This window comes from Nyctereutes procyonoides, unplaced genomic scaffold (assembly GCF_905146905.1).
Source record: "Nyctereutes procyonoides isolate TBG_1078 unplaced genomic scaffold, NYPRO_anot_genome, whole genome shotgun sequence".
NCBI lineage: Eukaryota > Metazoa > Chordata > Mammalia > Carnivora > Canidae > Nyctereutes > Nyctereutes procyonoides.
The window spans coordinates 18,682,774-18,699,410 of record NW_026575135.1 but is presented as its reverse complement, the minus strand read 5'-3'; the positions used below and the strand labels follow the sequence as shown (position 1 = coordinate 18,699,410).

Here is a 16,637-nt window from a genome sequence, read left to right as displayed (position 1 = left end):
GTGTGGATATGGGGGTTTTTCAAACACATTTGGTGGGACCAGGAGTCCGAACAGCCTTCCTGGAGGTCGGTTTGTTGCAATATCATAAATGACTCAATACAATAATTCCACTTCTAGAAATCTACTGAGAAGATGCATGCCGAGACAGAAGATGATGGCTGTGATATGAAAAAGCTGCACACAGTCAGTAAATTACCACCTATCGGTCCGATAGAACACGAGGGCCCATGAATAGGAATGAGGTCAATCAAGCCCTCTAAGATCCGTAGCAAAGGGAGAAAACCAAAATACATAGTATGAAGCCATCTGAGTCTAAACAAACATGGAAAAAGTTCTGGGCAGATGAACAGTAAACTGAAAGCTGGGGTTCACTTGGGAGAGAAAGTGGGATTTGGGGGGAACTGAGCAAATCAACGCTTTTGTTTTTTTACCATCTATACTCAACTTTTTTTGGGGGGGCAAAAGCAAAAAAAAAAAAAAAAAACAACAACAAAACCCTGAAACACCACGTATGATGTATGTGTGTAAGCCATTAAAATAAACAACCAAATAAAAGCCCAAACAAACCCACCAATCCACAGTGACCCAGGAGCCTTCGTTCCAAGCCGGCCCCTCCCCAAACTCCCCTCACAGTAGCAACGCTCTTGGGGGCACATCATGATTTTAGGTGGTCACTCAGCATCAGTGATGAGGACAGTCAACCTGCAGGGGTCTCCAGGGAATCCACTGCACGATTTAGCCAAGAGGCATGACAGAAGGGAAGGTCTCCCTCCTGAGCCATCTAGGATGGAAGTGTTCACCCGTCCCGTGTGCAAATTCCTCAGCCACTGGCTCCGTTTCATCGGCGGTGAAACAGCTCTGAGCCTGCCAGTAAAAGCTTGCTTAAAAACTCTGTGACATTAGCCATCCCCAATGAGGCCACCTTGCCCGCTGGCGGGAGACAAGAGTTGACAGGTAAGTGTGAACATGCCCTCGGCACACGTACCTCAGAGAACCTCTGCACGTCTTGGGTCAGCGTGCCCACTCGCTTCCACTGGTAATGCTTGAGCAGCTTCAGGATGGCTGGGTTCACCGCATTATCTGATGGGACGGTCCGAAAGAAATAAGGGTATTTTTTCTTATCAGCTAGGACGGGCGTGGTGGCAGCAAAGGAAAGCTGGAAAACACAAAAGAGACATCACCTTTACTGGTGGGCTTCACGGCTGGGCGCCCAGGACCATTCGAAACGGAACAGAGACCCTGATGGGGGGGCCCAACACGTGGGGCAAGACATTTGTGAAAGTGACACATTATGATTGAAGAGGAGGTTTTTTTTTTAAAAAAAAAATGCAAAATAAGGAGAAAGAAGGAAAAACAAAAGAGGACCAATAATTTATTCCTTGACAATGAGCCATCAAGGTAGTTTATTTCCTCCTGGTCCTTTTTCCATAAACAGTGATTTTTTTTTTTTTTAAGATTCCATTTATTTATCTGAGAGAGAATGAGAGAGAGCAGGTGCAAAGGGGGAGGGGCAGAAGCAGACTCCCCGCTGAGCAGAGAGCCCAATGCCTTAGGGCAGGGCTGGATCCCAGGACCCCAGGATCATGACCTCAGCTGAAGGCAGACACTTTACCTATTGAGCCACCCAGGCGCCCCACACAGTGATTTTTTTTAAAAAGAGATTTTTGAGATCATTTTACGTACACGATTGAACCCCCGCTCCCTCTTAACATTATCCTACAAGCCTTGAAACCATCTTGTTAAAAAACTCCTTGCAAACATTTTAATAGCTGCATAATACTCCAGCATATGAACATACCATAATTTACTGAATCATCTCTAATTTGGGGACATTTAGACTGTTTGCAATTTGTCGTTATTGTCATGTTATTCTACAAGCATCTTTGTGCAGAGCATCTTTTTTCCACAGTTTAGGCTATTTCTGTAGGATAGAGTCCATGATACAAAATTTCCCACATAAAGGAGATGAGCTTTTAAAGACTTAATATTTATCCCCCCACCACTGCCGCCCCCAAATTACGCCAATTTATACACCCACTAGCCAGGTATAATTAGACGGCCAATTTCACCACACCACAGAGATTTCTTATCAACAGAGAGAAATTAAACCCTTCTCCATATAATCTTATACTGATTTATCATTAAAAAATAAATGATTCCTATTGCATTCGTGGGTTATGCATAATGCTGAGCTTATTTCCATGGGACTGTTAACTAGTAGTATGTTCTATTTTAGGAGTTGCTTTGTCATGGTCTTTGTTTATTTTTGACTGGTTTTCTAATGCTTCTATTACTGAGTTTAACGAAGACTTTTGTACGTACAGCATCCGAACTCAGACTACTGCAGTTACTGCGAATTTCTCAGTTTGTTTGCTCTGCATTGTGTGTGTGTGTGTTTTAATTTATACTCAGTAGTCAAATCTGTGTCTATCTTCCCCTTCATTATTCCTTCTTTTTCTTTTAAGTGCCAGTAAGTTGCTAAATTGGATTTTAATGATCTGTCCTCCAAGGCCCCGCTTAAATGTCACCTCCTCTGTAGCTTCTCCTCTGATCTCTGCTCTCCCTGTCCCCCGGCTTCACCCACAGAAGGTGCTTATCACACTTTTTGATCTCTGCTGTGTGCCAGTGGAAGCTCAGTATCTGGTTGCACTTCTAATTTGCATTTACCTTATTATAAGTGAGGTTGAGTACCTCTTCCTATGCTCAAGAGCACTTTGCAGTTTGTTCTGGAAACCGTTCACATTCTTTACCTATTTTCCAATTTGACTCTTAGTCTTTTTCTTATCAGCTGGTAGAAGTGATCTTTTACATTAACGAAACTAGCCCTTTGCAAGAGAAGTTGCTCATTTCACCACCCCCTCTCCTGCAGTTTGTACTTTTTCTTTTCATGTTTCTTATAGTGTCTCATGCCATAGAGACTTTTTTTTTTAATAGTTTTATTTTTTTTATTTTTTTTTTAAATTTTTATTTATTTATGATAGTCACAGAGAGAGAGAGAGAGAGGCAGAGACACAGGCAGAGGGAGAAGCAGGTTCCATGCACCGGGAGCCTGACGTGGGATTCGATCCCGGGTCTCCAGGATCGCGCCCTGGGCCAAAGGCAAGCGCCAAACCGCTGCGCCACCCAGGGATCCCAATAGAGACTTTTTTTTTAAATGTGGTTGAATTTATCAATTTTTTTCCCTTTTATGTCCTCAAGCTTTGGGTCATATTTGGAAAGGATTTTCCCCCACTGAGATTATTAATTAATTCCTCCATGGTTTCTTTCAGTCTGCCATAACCCCCTCCCTCCTTCCCTCTGTTGCTCTCTTCTTTCCTCTCTCCCTCTCCTCTCCTTTTTCCTTCCTTCTTTTGTTTCAGTGTACATCCCTGATCCAAAGAGGGCACAGCTGAGGCAAGCTCACGCCCTTGCCACCGGCTTTCACCTTAAGCCCTTGCGCCCAGCCGCAGCTCTAGATCTAATACATCCCAGAGTCCAATTTCAGCATCCAGAGAAATAAGATCAGGCCCCACCTGAAGATGTTTTACTGCCTCTCCTGTCACCTGAGAAAGTGCTCCTTCTTTTCCTCCCTAGGACTTACACAGAGTGGGGCAGCAGAGACCCTGTCCCTTTTCCTGGTCTGGCTCAGAGGGTAAACAGCCACTATCTAGGATTCCTACATCTCTTGGGTTTGATCAGCAACCTCAACACATCCCATCTGTTGGAGATGAACACAAAATATCCTATCAGCTGTCACTAGGAGCTGGAGGGTACCTGGAGGATCCAACTTCTAAGATCATCATGGAGAGAAGGACATCACCCCAAGACTGTTAAAGGCCAAGGGCAGAATGACTGTTTAGAAAAATTCTGAGTACAATAAGGACCGATGGGGAGAAGAACATACAGAGAGGAAAATCTCAGCTGGACACACTGAGGAACACCAGCATTCAGAGTTGTCCAGCAATTCAAGTAGTGAGACCCCTGTGTCTGGAGGTATGCAAATGGAGGATGCTCACTAGGAGCATGACCCAGTGAGAATACAGAGGAGCTCCAAGGTGTCCCTGAGCTCCCCAACAATTATATGAAAGAGTTGTGTGGGTATGTGCATACTGACATGCACATTTTTCTGAGAAGAGGATCCTCAGCTTCCAATCAGATTCATCAAGAGGGTCCTATAACTCAAACAAGGTCAGCACCCCTGCCTGCAGGTGATATTTGGGTCCCAGAGTGAGCACAAGAGATAGATGCTCTCTACGGTCCCCTTGAACACAGCATCTGTGATTCCTCTCTCAGAATTAAAACAACACTTCAAGCCTCCCACGGCTACCAGGGTAAGAAGGAGCTATTAAAAAAAATCAGGGAGTAACTCTTCAGGACCTGGGATGGTGTATCTGTCATCACATCCCCCCAAATGCTTATCTAACACAATTTGGGAAATATTGGTTTTCTAATGTGGTTTCTGAATCACACTCTGGTTGATACTTTATCGCTATTGTCCCATCAGGTCCAGGTCCACAATTAATTGTTGCTTGAACAACCTCATATGTTTGCCCTGTAGGTAATTACAGTGGTTACTGTTCAGTGAATAAATGGCCCATTGTGTTTATAATAGGCCTGGAATACAATATATGCCCCCAGTCTAAATCATGTTGGGTGCAAAATATTAACTGGCACTGGCATTTTCTGCCCCATTTGAGATAATGCTCACTTTGATTAGATTGCTCTGCATCACCGTGCCTCTGGCTTTAGCCTCCTAAAACTTTCTTCTATGGGCAAAGGCTGCAGGTGCCTAGCAGTGCTGCTGAATTTCAGAACTGGGGGAACCTGAGAATTCACCTAGCTCTGGTGTTGCCTACCCTGGCTGCACAGTAGCATCACTTGGGGAGATTTAAAAAATATATGATGCATTGGTCCCACACCAAACCAACTGAATCAATCTCTGGGCCCAGGACTACTAGGCATCAGTATTATTAAAAAAAACTTCGCAGGTGATTATGATGCCCAGGGAGGGCTGAGAACCACAAATACAGCTCAACATCCTGAGTTTTGAAGAAGCAAGCTAGAAATGGGAGATACTGAGATATTCGTCGCTAAGAGGTAGAAGCGGGATTCCAATTTGGGTCTACAGGACTCCCAACACCAGTGCTCTTTCTCCCCTTGATGGCTGCCCACTGGCATAGTGGCTGTCACTCAGCATCTGGAAACACCAGGACTGCTGCTTTAATGGCCCTCAATGCAATGCCCACCCTTTCTGGGCTCTCCTTCCTTATTTTACACAACCAAGTTTGTTCCCAAACACACTACGATTGAGGCTCTGAGTTACTGAGGCTCTGGGTTAATCCCTATACAAAGATTTATTTCAGAGAGTACTTTTAAACTTATTTTACAGTTTTGTTATCATTTCTGGTTTTATTGCATTGTTTTTAGAATTTGGCATGTATAGTGCCTGCTTTTGGAATTTTTTGAGACTTTTCTTTGTGGCCTATTCTACAATCAATTTTTGTAAAAGTTCCACAGTAGCTGGAAAAGAGAATGCAGTCTCAAGTTGTAAATTATAAAAGTCTTTATCAGATTTCTTATGTAAAACAGGTATAATCAACCAAAGTAACTTATTATCATAAGCTCTGTATTTCTGTTTACTTGATCTGTCAAAGACTGGAAGACTTGTTAAATTTTTCTCTATCATCTGTGACAATTCCTCTAAGTATTTCAACAATCTTTGTTTTCTATGCTTTGATTTTATGTTGTTTTGAACATAAATGCTCATTACAATTATATCTTTATTTTTTAGCAATGTATATAGTTGCAAATAGCAGGCACTTAATAATCATTACATGAACTGAGAATTAAAATATTTATCAAGGTAAAAAAAACCCTCCTGTCATTTTATTATTTTTTGTCATTTTGTTACTGTTTGATTTATATTATATCATGCTTGATATTAATATTGACCTTTATTTCTGCTTGCATTTGTGTCATAAATCTGATCCTCCTTTTCTTTGCATTCTATTAAGATTGTTTTAAAGTCTATTTCCTGAAAAGAGCACATGGATTTTAAAACATGTAAGCTTATTGCTGTAAATACTTGATCTTGCACTTATCTTGTTATCAGTCTTACTCATTTCTTTTTGCTTTTTTTTTTTTTAAGAAAGAGAAAGAGGGAGAGAGAGGAGGCAGTGGGGGAGGGATATATATATAGAGAGAGAATCTTAAGCAGGCTCCATGCCCAGCCCAGAGCCTGACACAGGGCTCCATCTCATGACCCTGAGATCACGAACTAAGTCGAAATCAAGAGCCAGACACTTAACCAACTGAGACACCCAGGCGCCCTGGCAGTCTTACTCTCTTTGTATGCTTCCTATTTGTTTCCTCTTGTTCTCTTTAGTACAGACTGTATGTCTACTCCTCTCCATTCTAGATATATTAATCTTGCTTCTTGTCTCAAACTGCTGGAGTATCTTCTGATATTCTGAAGAAGGGTAAGTGGTTGAAATCTTGCTGAGGATGACACCCTGCTGACTTGACACACAGTAGAATTTAGCTGGGTATGAAATTCCTGGGCTACACTTCTCCCCTTAGATTTCAAAAAATTTGCCAAGATAGATCTTGGCGTGGCACTCTGGTTTTATCTGAGACACTGGGAGTCCTTCAATCTATACATTCAAGCTTTTCAACCAAGAAAAAAAATATATAATATAAATGTAGTATTATATGTAATCGTATATTGATTATAAATATAATATATTATATATTATATATATAATATATAATAATATATATATTCTTGTTTTTCCTCCAGGAAGTCTGATTATTTAGATGTTGTCTTTTCATTCTTTACTTCCATACTGATCATATTTTTTTTCCATTACTTCACCTCTATATCCTACAAGAGCATCTCATTTTATTCCATATCTTTTGCTATGGAGTATGTGCATATTTAGTTTCGCTAATTTCTGGTAAAGTGGCTGGGTTATCCATAGTCCCAGCAGCAAGGCACAAGGGTTCTCATTTCCTCATATCCTGGCCAATCTTCGGTATTATCTGTTAATCTTTCTGGGATATGGTGGCACTTCATTATTATTGGACTTTGCAGCCCTTTGGCTGTAATGTGCTTGAACAGCTGTATGTAAACCATTTAGCTTCTTAGGTTCCTTGTTCTATGAGTTTGCTAATCTGCTTTTCAACAGCCTCACTTTTAAGTTTTACTGTCTCTAATATATTTTTATTGTGTTATTGAGATTTTCCATTTCCTAAAAGTTTTTTTTTATGATCACACTTCTTTTTTACCCTGTCATCTTATCTCAGGCTTATTCATAGAGACATATATTTTCTGCATGTGATTGAGGATGTTAAATGTTTTTCTAGAATTTTCTTCTCTATTCTGTAATAGATAATTTTCAGAGGTGGACTCTTCCTCTGCTTCTTCTGGGTATTATGCACCTTCAATTATTTTTAACAACACTTTTTCAAAGGCTGAATGTTAGGTGTTTCCAAAATACTGTCAAAAGCAAGGCAGGTCTTTTCAGACATGGCTTATCAAATACCACAACACATGGACTGCCCGTGGCCCTGTTTTCTGTCTTTATACATTATAATTGAATATTTTCCCAGAAAAGTGGAAAATAAATATTTGAGCATAGTCTTTAGTGTCCAGGAGGTGCTCACTATTTGCTGTTCTACATTAATGAGGTGACATCTTGGCCCTCGGTGCCTAATTTTCTGATACTGTGAATCAACACTGTACATTAAATTTCCATCATGCGTTGCTGTCAGGGATTTTCTTTCTTGCCCATAAAACTTTACTTGGGAGGTTTCTGCTTCCCAGGATGTAATGTACCCTTAGTGTTCTCCTGTCTTCTTCCTATCCAGTTTTTCCTAGGAATTTATAGCTCTGTTTGAATTTACAAAGATAGGTATAAATGAAGAGGATAAAGCATCTTGGTTGCTTCTAAGATCAGCAACTGTGAGTAGAGGTGTAGCTGTCCAGATTCTGTGATTGGTAACTGGGGCTCTCACTCAGATGGTGGAGGAGAGAGGGAAAAGTCTATTATTTTTCAGAACAATTATTATTTTATGAGGCAGTGTTCAGAGTGCCAGGAGGCAAAGCTTTGTAGGATTTTATCAATCCAGTTCCATCTACTTTATAATCATTGAAGCTGCCACACATGTAGAATGTCAGTTGGTCTTAGAGACGCTCGGTTCTTTGAGGTAGAAATAACCATCCATTTCAGAGCTGAAGAAACCATGGAAAAGAAAGGTGATGTAGTTTGTGAGGTCAGTACAGGAACGATGAAACTGGCCTTTTAACTTCATATCTGGTTCTCTTTCTTCAACCAGCTCTGAACTGCCAGTCCCAAATGAGATGGGGCAATGATCCGGGTCTTACTCCTTCTTCTGAGACCCAGTAGTCCAGCGGCAAGGCAGCTGATTCCAAGGCTTCCAGAGTCTCTCACACAGAGCAAGTTCCCATGGTGGGCATGGCTGGTCTTGGGAGATTCTGGGGGACTCATTTTAACCAGCACCATGGGATGGGGAGAGAATCATCAGCATCTCTCCCCAGGTGGGGAGTTCCAGCCTGGCATGAAATATTTTGTGAGTTTAGGGTCTGCATATTGAACAAGTCACTTTAACATTAAACAGAGGCCACTACAAGGCCACTTTAGGGAGTTGGGAAACCGGGCTTATTACCTGTCTCTGTGACTGTGAGAACATGGACATCATTTCTTCTAGGTTATCTGTTTTCTGACCTCTTGACTATGATGGACAATGGGTTTCAAAGGTTCCTTGCAACCACACAATTCTGCTTTTCTCTCCAACAACTGAGGAAAATGATGAAGAAGTCTGTTAGCCTGGTGTGGGTACATGTTTCATTTGCTCTGATTTATTCAGATAATTGCCTTTGTGTCTCACTTCTCTTTGCAGATGTAAGCCCAGATGAAAAATGTAAATACACCTCCCAACTTCGGAATCTTTATTAAATTCCAAGCCACTGATGAATTCTTGCCTAAATGCAATTCATTCTCTCCATGGTTTGGGGCCTCTGACTTTAACTCTTCTGCGGAGCTACGGCACGTTTCAGGTGGGAAATACAACCAGGGGCGGCCCCCATCGCTAGATCCTAGGTGGGAAACTCCGGCCAGAAGCAAGGAGGGCAAAATATGATGGAGGCTTGCTCTTTTCTCTGCTTGGTTTAATCTTTTTCCATGGGTTTGTGGACCGTTTCTGTAATTAAATGAGGGAAGTATTTGTCATCTCGGGTCCCTTTCAGCCGAGATGAATGGAATGCAACTTTCTCAGGAAGCTTCTGACAAAACCCTGTTTGTGGCCAGTGCCAGGATGTATACAAAGGCGCTAGGCTGAGTGCGTTGGGAACCCGGGCCCACATCAGGCCTGCGCCAGGTCGCTGCTGCACCCAAGCCCTGGAGGAAAACTGTTTGGACACAGAGTGCCTCTCCACAGATGCCCGTGAGATTGATGTGACGTGGAGCGGCTGCAAAGCGTTTTCTGAGTTAGCCAGGGGAAAGGAACTCACCCCAGGCACTGGGGTGAGTTCTTGAAGTCCCACTCCTACAAAAAGCCTGCTGGGGTGTTGTGCAGAGACTTGCTGTAAGGCTGGGAAGGAACCTCTTCAGTCAGAGATCCTGGGCTGGAACCACTTGGGGAACAATCATGTCTCCTTCCTGTTGGTGAGCTTTAGTTTTTAATCACTCAGAGGTGCACAGCAGCTCGGATTTCACCACCCACTTTCATGCCATATTCTGGGGAGCTCAAAACAATTTGTGAGGGAGGGAGAGGAAGCATCGCTTGTCTTTGTTCCTCATGGAGTAACCTAGGCTGAAGGAGCTGGGGTGACCTGCCTGAGACCATGCAGCTAGTAAGGGGCAAAGCTGGGGTTTGAGCTCAGATCATCAGACTCCTTAAAGTTATGGTATGATGAGCACCTGCCATGGGCAAACACTGCATTAAGGGCTCAGCATTCACTTTCTCATTGAATGAACAAAACACCTCTACGAGGTAGACACTATGATGATCTGCACTTTTCAGATGAGGAGACTGAGGCTCAGAGAGGTCAAGTCACTTGCACTTGGTCACACAGCAAGCAACAGGCAGAGCAGGGAAACTGCATGAGCCTTTGCTCATTCCACAGACCGCTATGCCTCTTTTCTGTAATCAACAACCACTAAAACATATTTACTTCTTTAGTTTAACTTCGATCTCCACAAAAATCCACCATGCTGGCAGAGTAGACATTATTACTCCCGTTCTATAAATAAGAAAACTGAAACTCAGGGAGGTTAAGTGACTTGGTCAAAATCACATGTTAGCAAATAGCAAGACTAGGGTTTGAACTTGGGACTTTCGTTTTGGCCCGCAGTTCTCTCTCTGATCTGCAAGGCTGTTTCTTAGGGGGGCACCTGGCACAGGACGAGAAAGCAAGTAGGGCAATTTAAAAGAAAGGAGAAGAAAAAATAAGATCTTCTTAAAAGAAACAATAATACTGAATCATAAACTTATCATGTTTTTGATTCTCTAAGGTGGTCCAACTCAATTATATGAAACAAACCTTATATGTGTGTATATATATATATATTCTCTTTATTTAAAATTCTTCATATATTGCTTTTTAAACTTTTATCATGATATATAAGCAACATATAACTGTGTAAGTATACAAAATACGTTCAGCTTAAAGAGTAATAATGAAACCAATATCGAACTGCCCATCACCTAGTTTAAGAAATAGCTTTTATTTATTTGTAAATATTAAATTGTAATTTACTTTTTTGCTCTTTTAGATACAACCTTTTGCTATGCGGCACCCTGTGAGTTTTACTCCTTCATTCCCCACCAAAACAGTTCTATCACTGTTTTACGTAAAGAAGGTTGGAAAACAAATATTACTTCCTCAAGTCCTTTCTTTCCTTTTTTTAAGCCAAAAATGGGAGCAAAATAGAAGCACAGTAAAACCAAGACAGTGTTGAGAAAGCAGTATGGTCCATAAGGGTAGGAATTCCGTTTTCAGTTTGGATAGGTTGGGTCTGAACACCAGCTCCACTACCCACTGTGCAATTTAGGAACCCTCCTTCACCTTTTGGGATCTGTCCTCTCTGTATTCCAGGAGATTAATTTAATCTACCTCACCCCCATCTCAGGATCCGAGTAGAATGATTGCTAATGTCAGATCACAACTTCTAGACTTAGATGTTACCAGGATTTGATGGTGTTTCATACCCTTATGAAAGACCTTTTAACTTACAAAGCTTTTCTCCCTCAGTAATACATTAACCCCAAGGAAGGCAGAATGGAGAGGAGTATACTCATGTCACAGATGAGATGCTCCAGTGAATGCCTGGGTTTGCTAGCTGCAACGTGGCTGCCACCAGGCAGGGACATAACTCTAAATCAGGCCTTCCAAATCCTAATCAGGTGAATTTAAAATGGCTTGTTAATTTAAAAAAATAATAATGATTATATTGCTTGTCTAATTGTGTACAATTAGAATGTATGTCTTTAATTTTCTCTTATACTTCTGGTTAAAATGTTCCATTTTCCCTCACAGCTGTACAGGTGACAAATGCAGGAAATTAGCAAATTACATTAGAATCCTCTTTGGCTTCCTCTGCTCCTTTGCACTTTGCTTTCAGCTGATGTCTTTATGGGTAAGAAGTGCTCTCGTGTGATCACAGCTGTGAAGCCAACTGCCTTTTAATTACCACACTGCAAAAATCACATCTCTTCATGTCAATTTAGCACCTCTAATTAGTGGATAGGTTGAAATCACATCTATAGGGGGAGAAAGGTGTGCTGGGGCCCACCTTGATGCTTGCAGTGAAAGAGGATGCAGGATTTTTGTCTGTTGGATCCTCTCATCTCTTCAGGGCCAGCTCCTACTCATCCGTCCAGGCCTGCTTATGGCCACCTCCTCCAGGGAGCCTTCCTTGCTATCCCTCAGTTCTCCTAGTACTATTTTTCCCCTTGCTGTGAGAAGGCTGGATCCCAGGGACATCAGGCCTCCAAAAGGAGTCATCTTAGGTTCAGTTCACCTAAGCCAATGGGAGCTAATGCCTCCCATAACCAAGGAAGGGAGCAGGAAAATTCTGGACTCCAGACTGCTGAGATTTGCTTCGTGGTCAGCACTGGGAAAATTAAGTTGAGTCATCCTGAACCAGTGGGGCTGGAGCTGGGGCACAAGGAAATGAGCCCAGCTGGATATGTGGCTATGGAACATAAAGATGCAGCCGTAAGTCTGCCAGCAATGTTAGGCCTCAGTTTCCTTGCCTGTGAAATGGACAGAATAAGTTCTGTCCAGACTGACTCTCCAAGGCTCTTAAAAAATACATGAGAACTTGGATGTGAAAATGTATAGGAAATAAGGCCCTGTGCTGATGGAAGGCAAGGTTACAAAACCCACCTGGTCTGGTCGCCCTTCACCGTTGCTACTGGTCAGCCTCCTTTCTCTCCCTCTCATTCTGGCCTCCTATTTCCCAGAGCACATCAGGCCCTCTCTCGTTCCCCTATGAAGAGGCTTTCCTGATCACCCACACACACATCTCCATCTAGGTCACGTGCGCCCCATCTCCCCACCCACCTCCCAGACCTCATCACACTGTATTGTAAGCACATCCTTACTTCCCTCAATGCGACTGTCAGATAACAACCACTCAAGCTGTCACAGAAGAAGCATTCAAATATTTGTTGATAAATGAATGTATGAATGGATGCAAAGGGATCAGACTTAGTGTGTGGGGCCCCAGAGAGCAAACTAAGATCGATATATGACTATTCCCAGGAGCTTGATAGGGATCAATATACAGAAGAAATATTTAACGGTGAGATGTTCAAGAATGAATCAAAATCTTGCAATGTACTCAGTTCTCCATCACTGGAAGTATTCAAGAAGATGCTCAAGAATCATCTATCTATCAGGATCATGGAGGGGATTTCCATACCAGCAGGGGGTTTGCATGAGTTTGTCCTGTTCTATGTGCACTGCTGATGGCAAACCCGATGATTTTAGTTGAGCCCCAGATTAATATTTTATATCTTAATAGGTGTGTTTTTTTTTTAACATTTACAATATCTCAGAAAATTATACTGATTTTCCATTCATGGTATTTAAAGAAAAGGATGAGTGTATTTAGAGGAAAATAATCATTTAACAATATAAGTGGTATATACCCAAAGGTCTTTGAGGTCCGGGAAACCCTGGATTGCAGGTTCATTAAGGAGTCCTACAAGAATCTACAGTCCTCAGAAATAAAAATCTCCTACTCAAATCTCCATCACTTGCCATTAAATTAAGTCATAATCTGAATTTAAACAATACAGAAGGAGCTAGACTTGTATCTGGGCATTGGAGAACGAGCACTGTCAGAAGCGCCACAAAGAGGGTAGTAGATCTCTCAAAGAAGTTAATCTCATTTTAAAAAGAGAAATAACTGCATAAGTAGTAATGCCCTAAGAGGGTTGCCATATTGGGGATATACTTGTACTAGATGATTATTCTTTATTTACCTGAAATTTAAATTTAACCGGGCACCTGGATTCTATCCGGCAATCCTAAGTAACCATCCACACCAGAGATGGTAAAGAGGCTTGAGCCTGTGTGACATCACGAGCAGGTTGACGACGTGGGTTAAGTCAGTGAAGAGCGTCAGGTGATCAATTAGTCATACCTGCAACTGGCACAGGATGGGGAAGTGATGCCAGTGACGTCATTCACTTATCTGCCATCCTGAACTTGCCCGACTCCTGGTTTTACACAACACAGACCAGAGAAGACAAGGGACTCGCCCAGGCTCACAGCCCGAGTCCACAGCTGGACTGGGCTAAACTCATTTGCTGCTCCATGCTGTCTGCTTAGAATCAAATCAGAATGCCACCAACGCCACAGTTATGTAATGTCAGACTATCCTCAGCAAACATGACCACCCACATCACCGGCCAGAACGCACACAGCCAAAGCCTCCACCTGATCCAATTTATCATCATGACTACATTTGAATGCCCCAGAATAACACAAAAGATGGGAAACAAAACCCATTTACACTGAGAGTCTGTGGAAGGTGATGGCGCCATGACGGCATGCGCTCAGGGGTCTGAACCACTGTGCTCTTTATGTGGTATCTCGGGGGCTCTCCGTAGTAGAGACGGAGAGTAGTTTGACACTTGACTCTTGGTAGAACCTACAAACAAGTATGCTTTATTCCCAAGCAGATACGTCATGTAGTGTTTACTGCTTTGGATGGAACTGAGCTGAATTTGGGGTTTCTTCTCCACCTTTCTCTCAGCCCCCGGGTTCCTTGCTGTTAAAATAAGGAGATGGCACTGGGTGGCTTTTTATTTCAGCTCTACCCTTTCATGACTTTGCAGTTCTGTGTTTGCTTCTCAAACCAAGGAGGAATTCGTTCTTTAGGTGGAGGGAATGAAAACGGCTGCCCTTGGAGACAACGTCAGAGGGGTCTGAAGCCAGCCTCCTTCAAGACAGTTACTCAGTCTGATTATTTCACATCTCCATTTGGAGATCAGCCTTTTACTTTCTGCTCTTCTTAATCAAGTTCATTCATTAGTTTTCTCATTCAGCAAATACTTATTTTCTAGAAGAATTACAGATGCATTCCCTTGACCCACAAATCCCACTTCTAGGAATTCATCCCCACTTCACACTAGCACATATATGACATGGGGTCCCAGGTTATTCCAACAGACTAGAAACAACCCCAGTGTCTACTGATAGAGGCCTGGGCTGTGCAAACTGTAGAACATCCACATCAAGAAGTGCTATGCAGGGGATCCCTGGGTGGCGCAGCGGTTTGGCGCCTGCCTTTGGCCCAGGGCGCGATCCTGGAGACCCGGGATCAAATCCCACGTCGGGCTTCCCGTGCATGGAGCCTGCTTCTCCCTCTGCCTGTGTCTCTGCCTCTCTCTCTCTCTCTCTCTCTCTCTCTCTCTCTGTGACTATCATAAATAAATAAAAATTAAAAAAAAAATTAAAAAAAAAATTAAAAAACATTTAAAAAAAAAAAAAGAAGTGCTATGCAGCTGTTAAAAAAATAAGGAATGTCTTTATATGCTGATAAAACAGCTCTGGGAAAATTAAGCGGGTAAAAAGGAAGGTGCAGGATAGCAAATGCAGTATGTACCTTCCTTTTTGAGTACAGAAGATGAAGAGGAAGAAAAGCACATTTATGTATGTTCGGAAGAGAAACACTGGAAGGATAAATGAAAAATGGCCATCTACAGGAGAGGCATGGAACACAGTAGAGGGAAGCTGTATGGGGTTGTGAAATTCTCTGCTTACTGCATACTCTTGACTGCAGAATCATCTAAATGTTGCATATGTTTTAAAAATAAAATTAATCAACAAAAAGAAAGAAATCAATCCCTAAGTACTGAAAACAAAGGCACTTATGAGTGTATCAATCACACAGAGAAAAATCTATAAAGGGACTTCTGGATACATCCTCACTGTCCACTAGGAGAAATATAGTCTCCCTCACTCCCCACCCCACCCACACGCACATTCACAGCTTTTTATTGTGAAAGTATTCAAACCCACAAAAAGGTTGAAAAAAAACAGTACAGTGAACACCATATACCCTTCACTGTTCAGTATTTTCCGTATCTGCTTTCCTCTCTATATAAATACACACATATATGCATATGTATACGTACATGCATACGTATACACATGTACACACACACACACACATTAGTTTTTGGTTTTGATGCATTTGAAATTATAAACACGTTGACACTTCATTCCCATCAGCCCAGGATGCACCCCCTGAGAACATTCCCCGATAGCATTACGGTGTCCTTCTCACACTCATGAGAATGAAGAACAGTTCAGTACCATCCAATAGTCAGTCCGCATTGATTTCTCCAATTTCCCCAAAATGCCCTTTCCATTGTTAAAAATATTACTCAGCCATTAGAAACGACAAACACCCACCATTTGCTTCGATGTGGATGGAACTGGAGGGTATTATGCTGAGTGAAATAAGTCAATCGGAGAAGGACAAACATTATATGGTCTCATTCATTTGGGGAATATAAAAAATAGTGTAAGGGAATAAAGGGGAAAGGAGAAAAATGAGTGGGAAATATCAGGAAGGGAGACAGAACATGAGAGACTCCTAACTCTGGGAAACGAACTAGGGGTGGTGGAAGGGGAGGTGGGCAGGGGGTGGGGGCAACTGGGTGATGGGCACTGAGGGGGGCACTTGATGGGATGAACACTGGGTGTTATTCTATATGTTGGCAAATTGAACACCAATAAAAAATAAATTTACAAAAAAAATCAGGATCTAATCAGCACTCGCGCCTCCCATTTGGCTGCTATATTTTTATAATCTCTTTTCATCTAAGAACAGTCCCCTGTCTTTCTGTTGTTCTTGTTGTTTTCCACAACATTAAGTTTTCTGAAGAATCGAGGCCAGGCAGCTTGTAAAATGTCCTATATTGGTGTGTGATTATCTCCTTGGAGTCATATTCAAATTCAAACATTTTTTGTTAAAAACATTGAGAATTATATTTTCTAGTTCAGCCCACTGAAAAAACCTAGAAGCAGTGACCCCCAGGAGCCATGAGCAGAGCTAACACTCTGGTCTTGGTTCCCAAATATGATTCTCCAGCACAAAGAATCAGGGATGCTT

The 16,637-nt window shown here is 42.1% G+C and overlaps 1 protein-coding gene across 1 annotated transcript in view; it reads right to left on the bottom strand.

Moving 5' to 3' along the window:
• The window catches only part of GABBR2 (gamma-aminobutyric acid type B receptor subunit 2), a 348,476-nt gene that overhangs the window by 206,777 nt on the left and 125,062 nt on the right, over window positions 1-16,637 (bottom strand). The window contains exon 3 of the mRNA XM_055301415.1: window positions 986-1,156. Within this exon, the coding sequence (XP_055157390.1) occupies window positions 986-1,156 (171 nt within the window). The remainder of the gene's footprint in view (window positions 1-985; window positions 1,157-16,637) is intronic.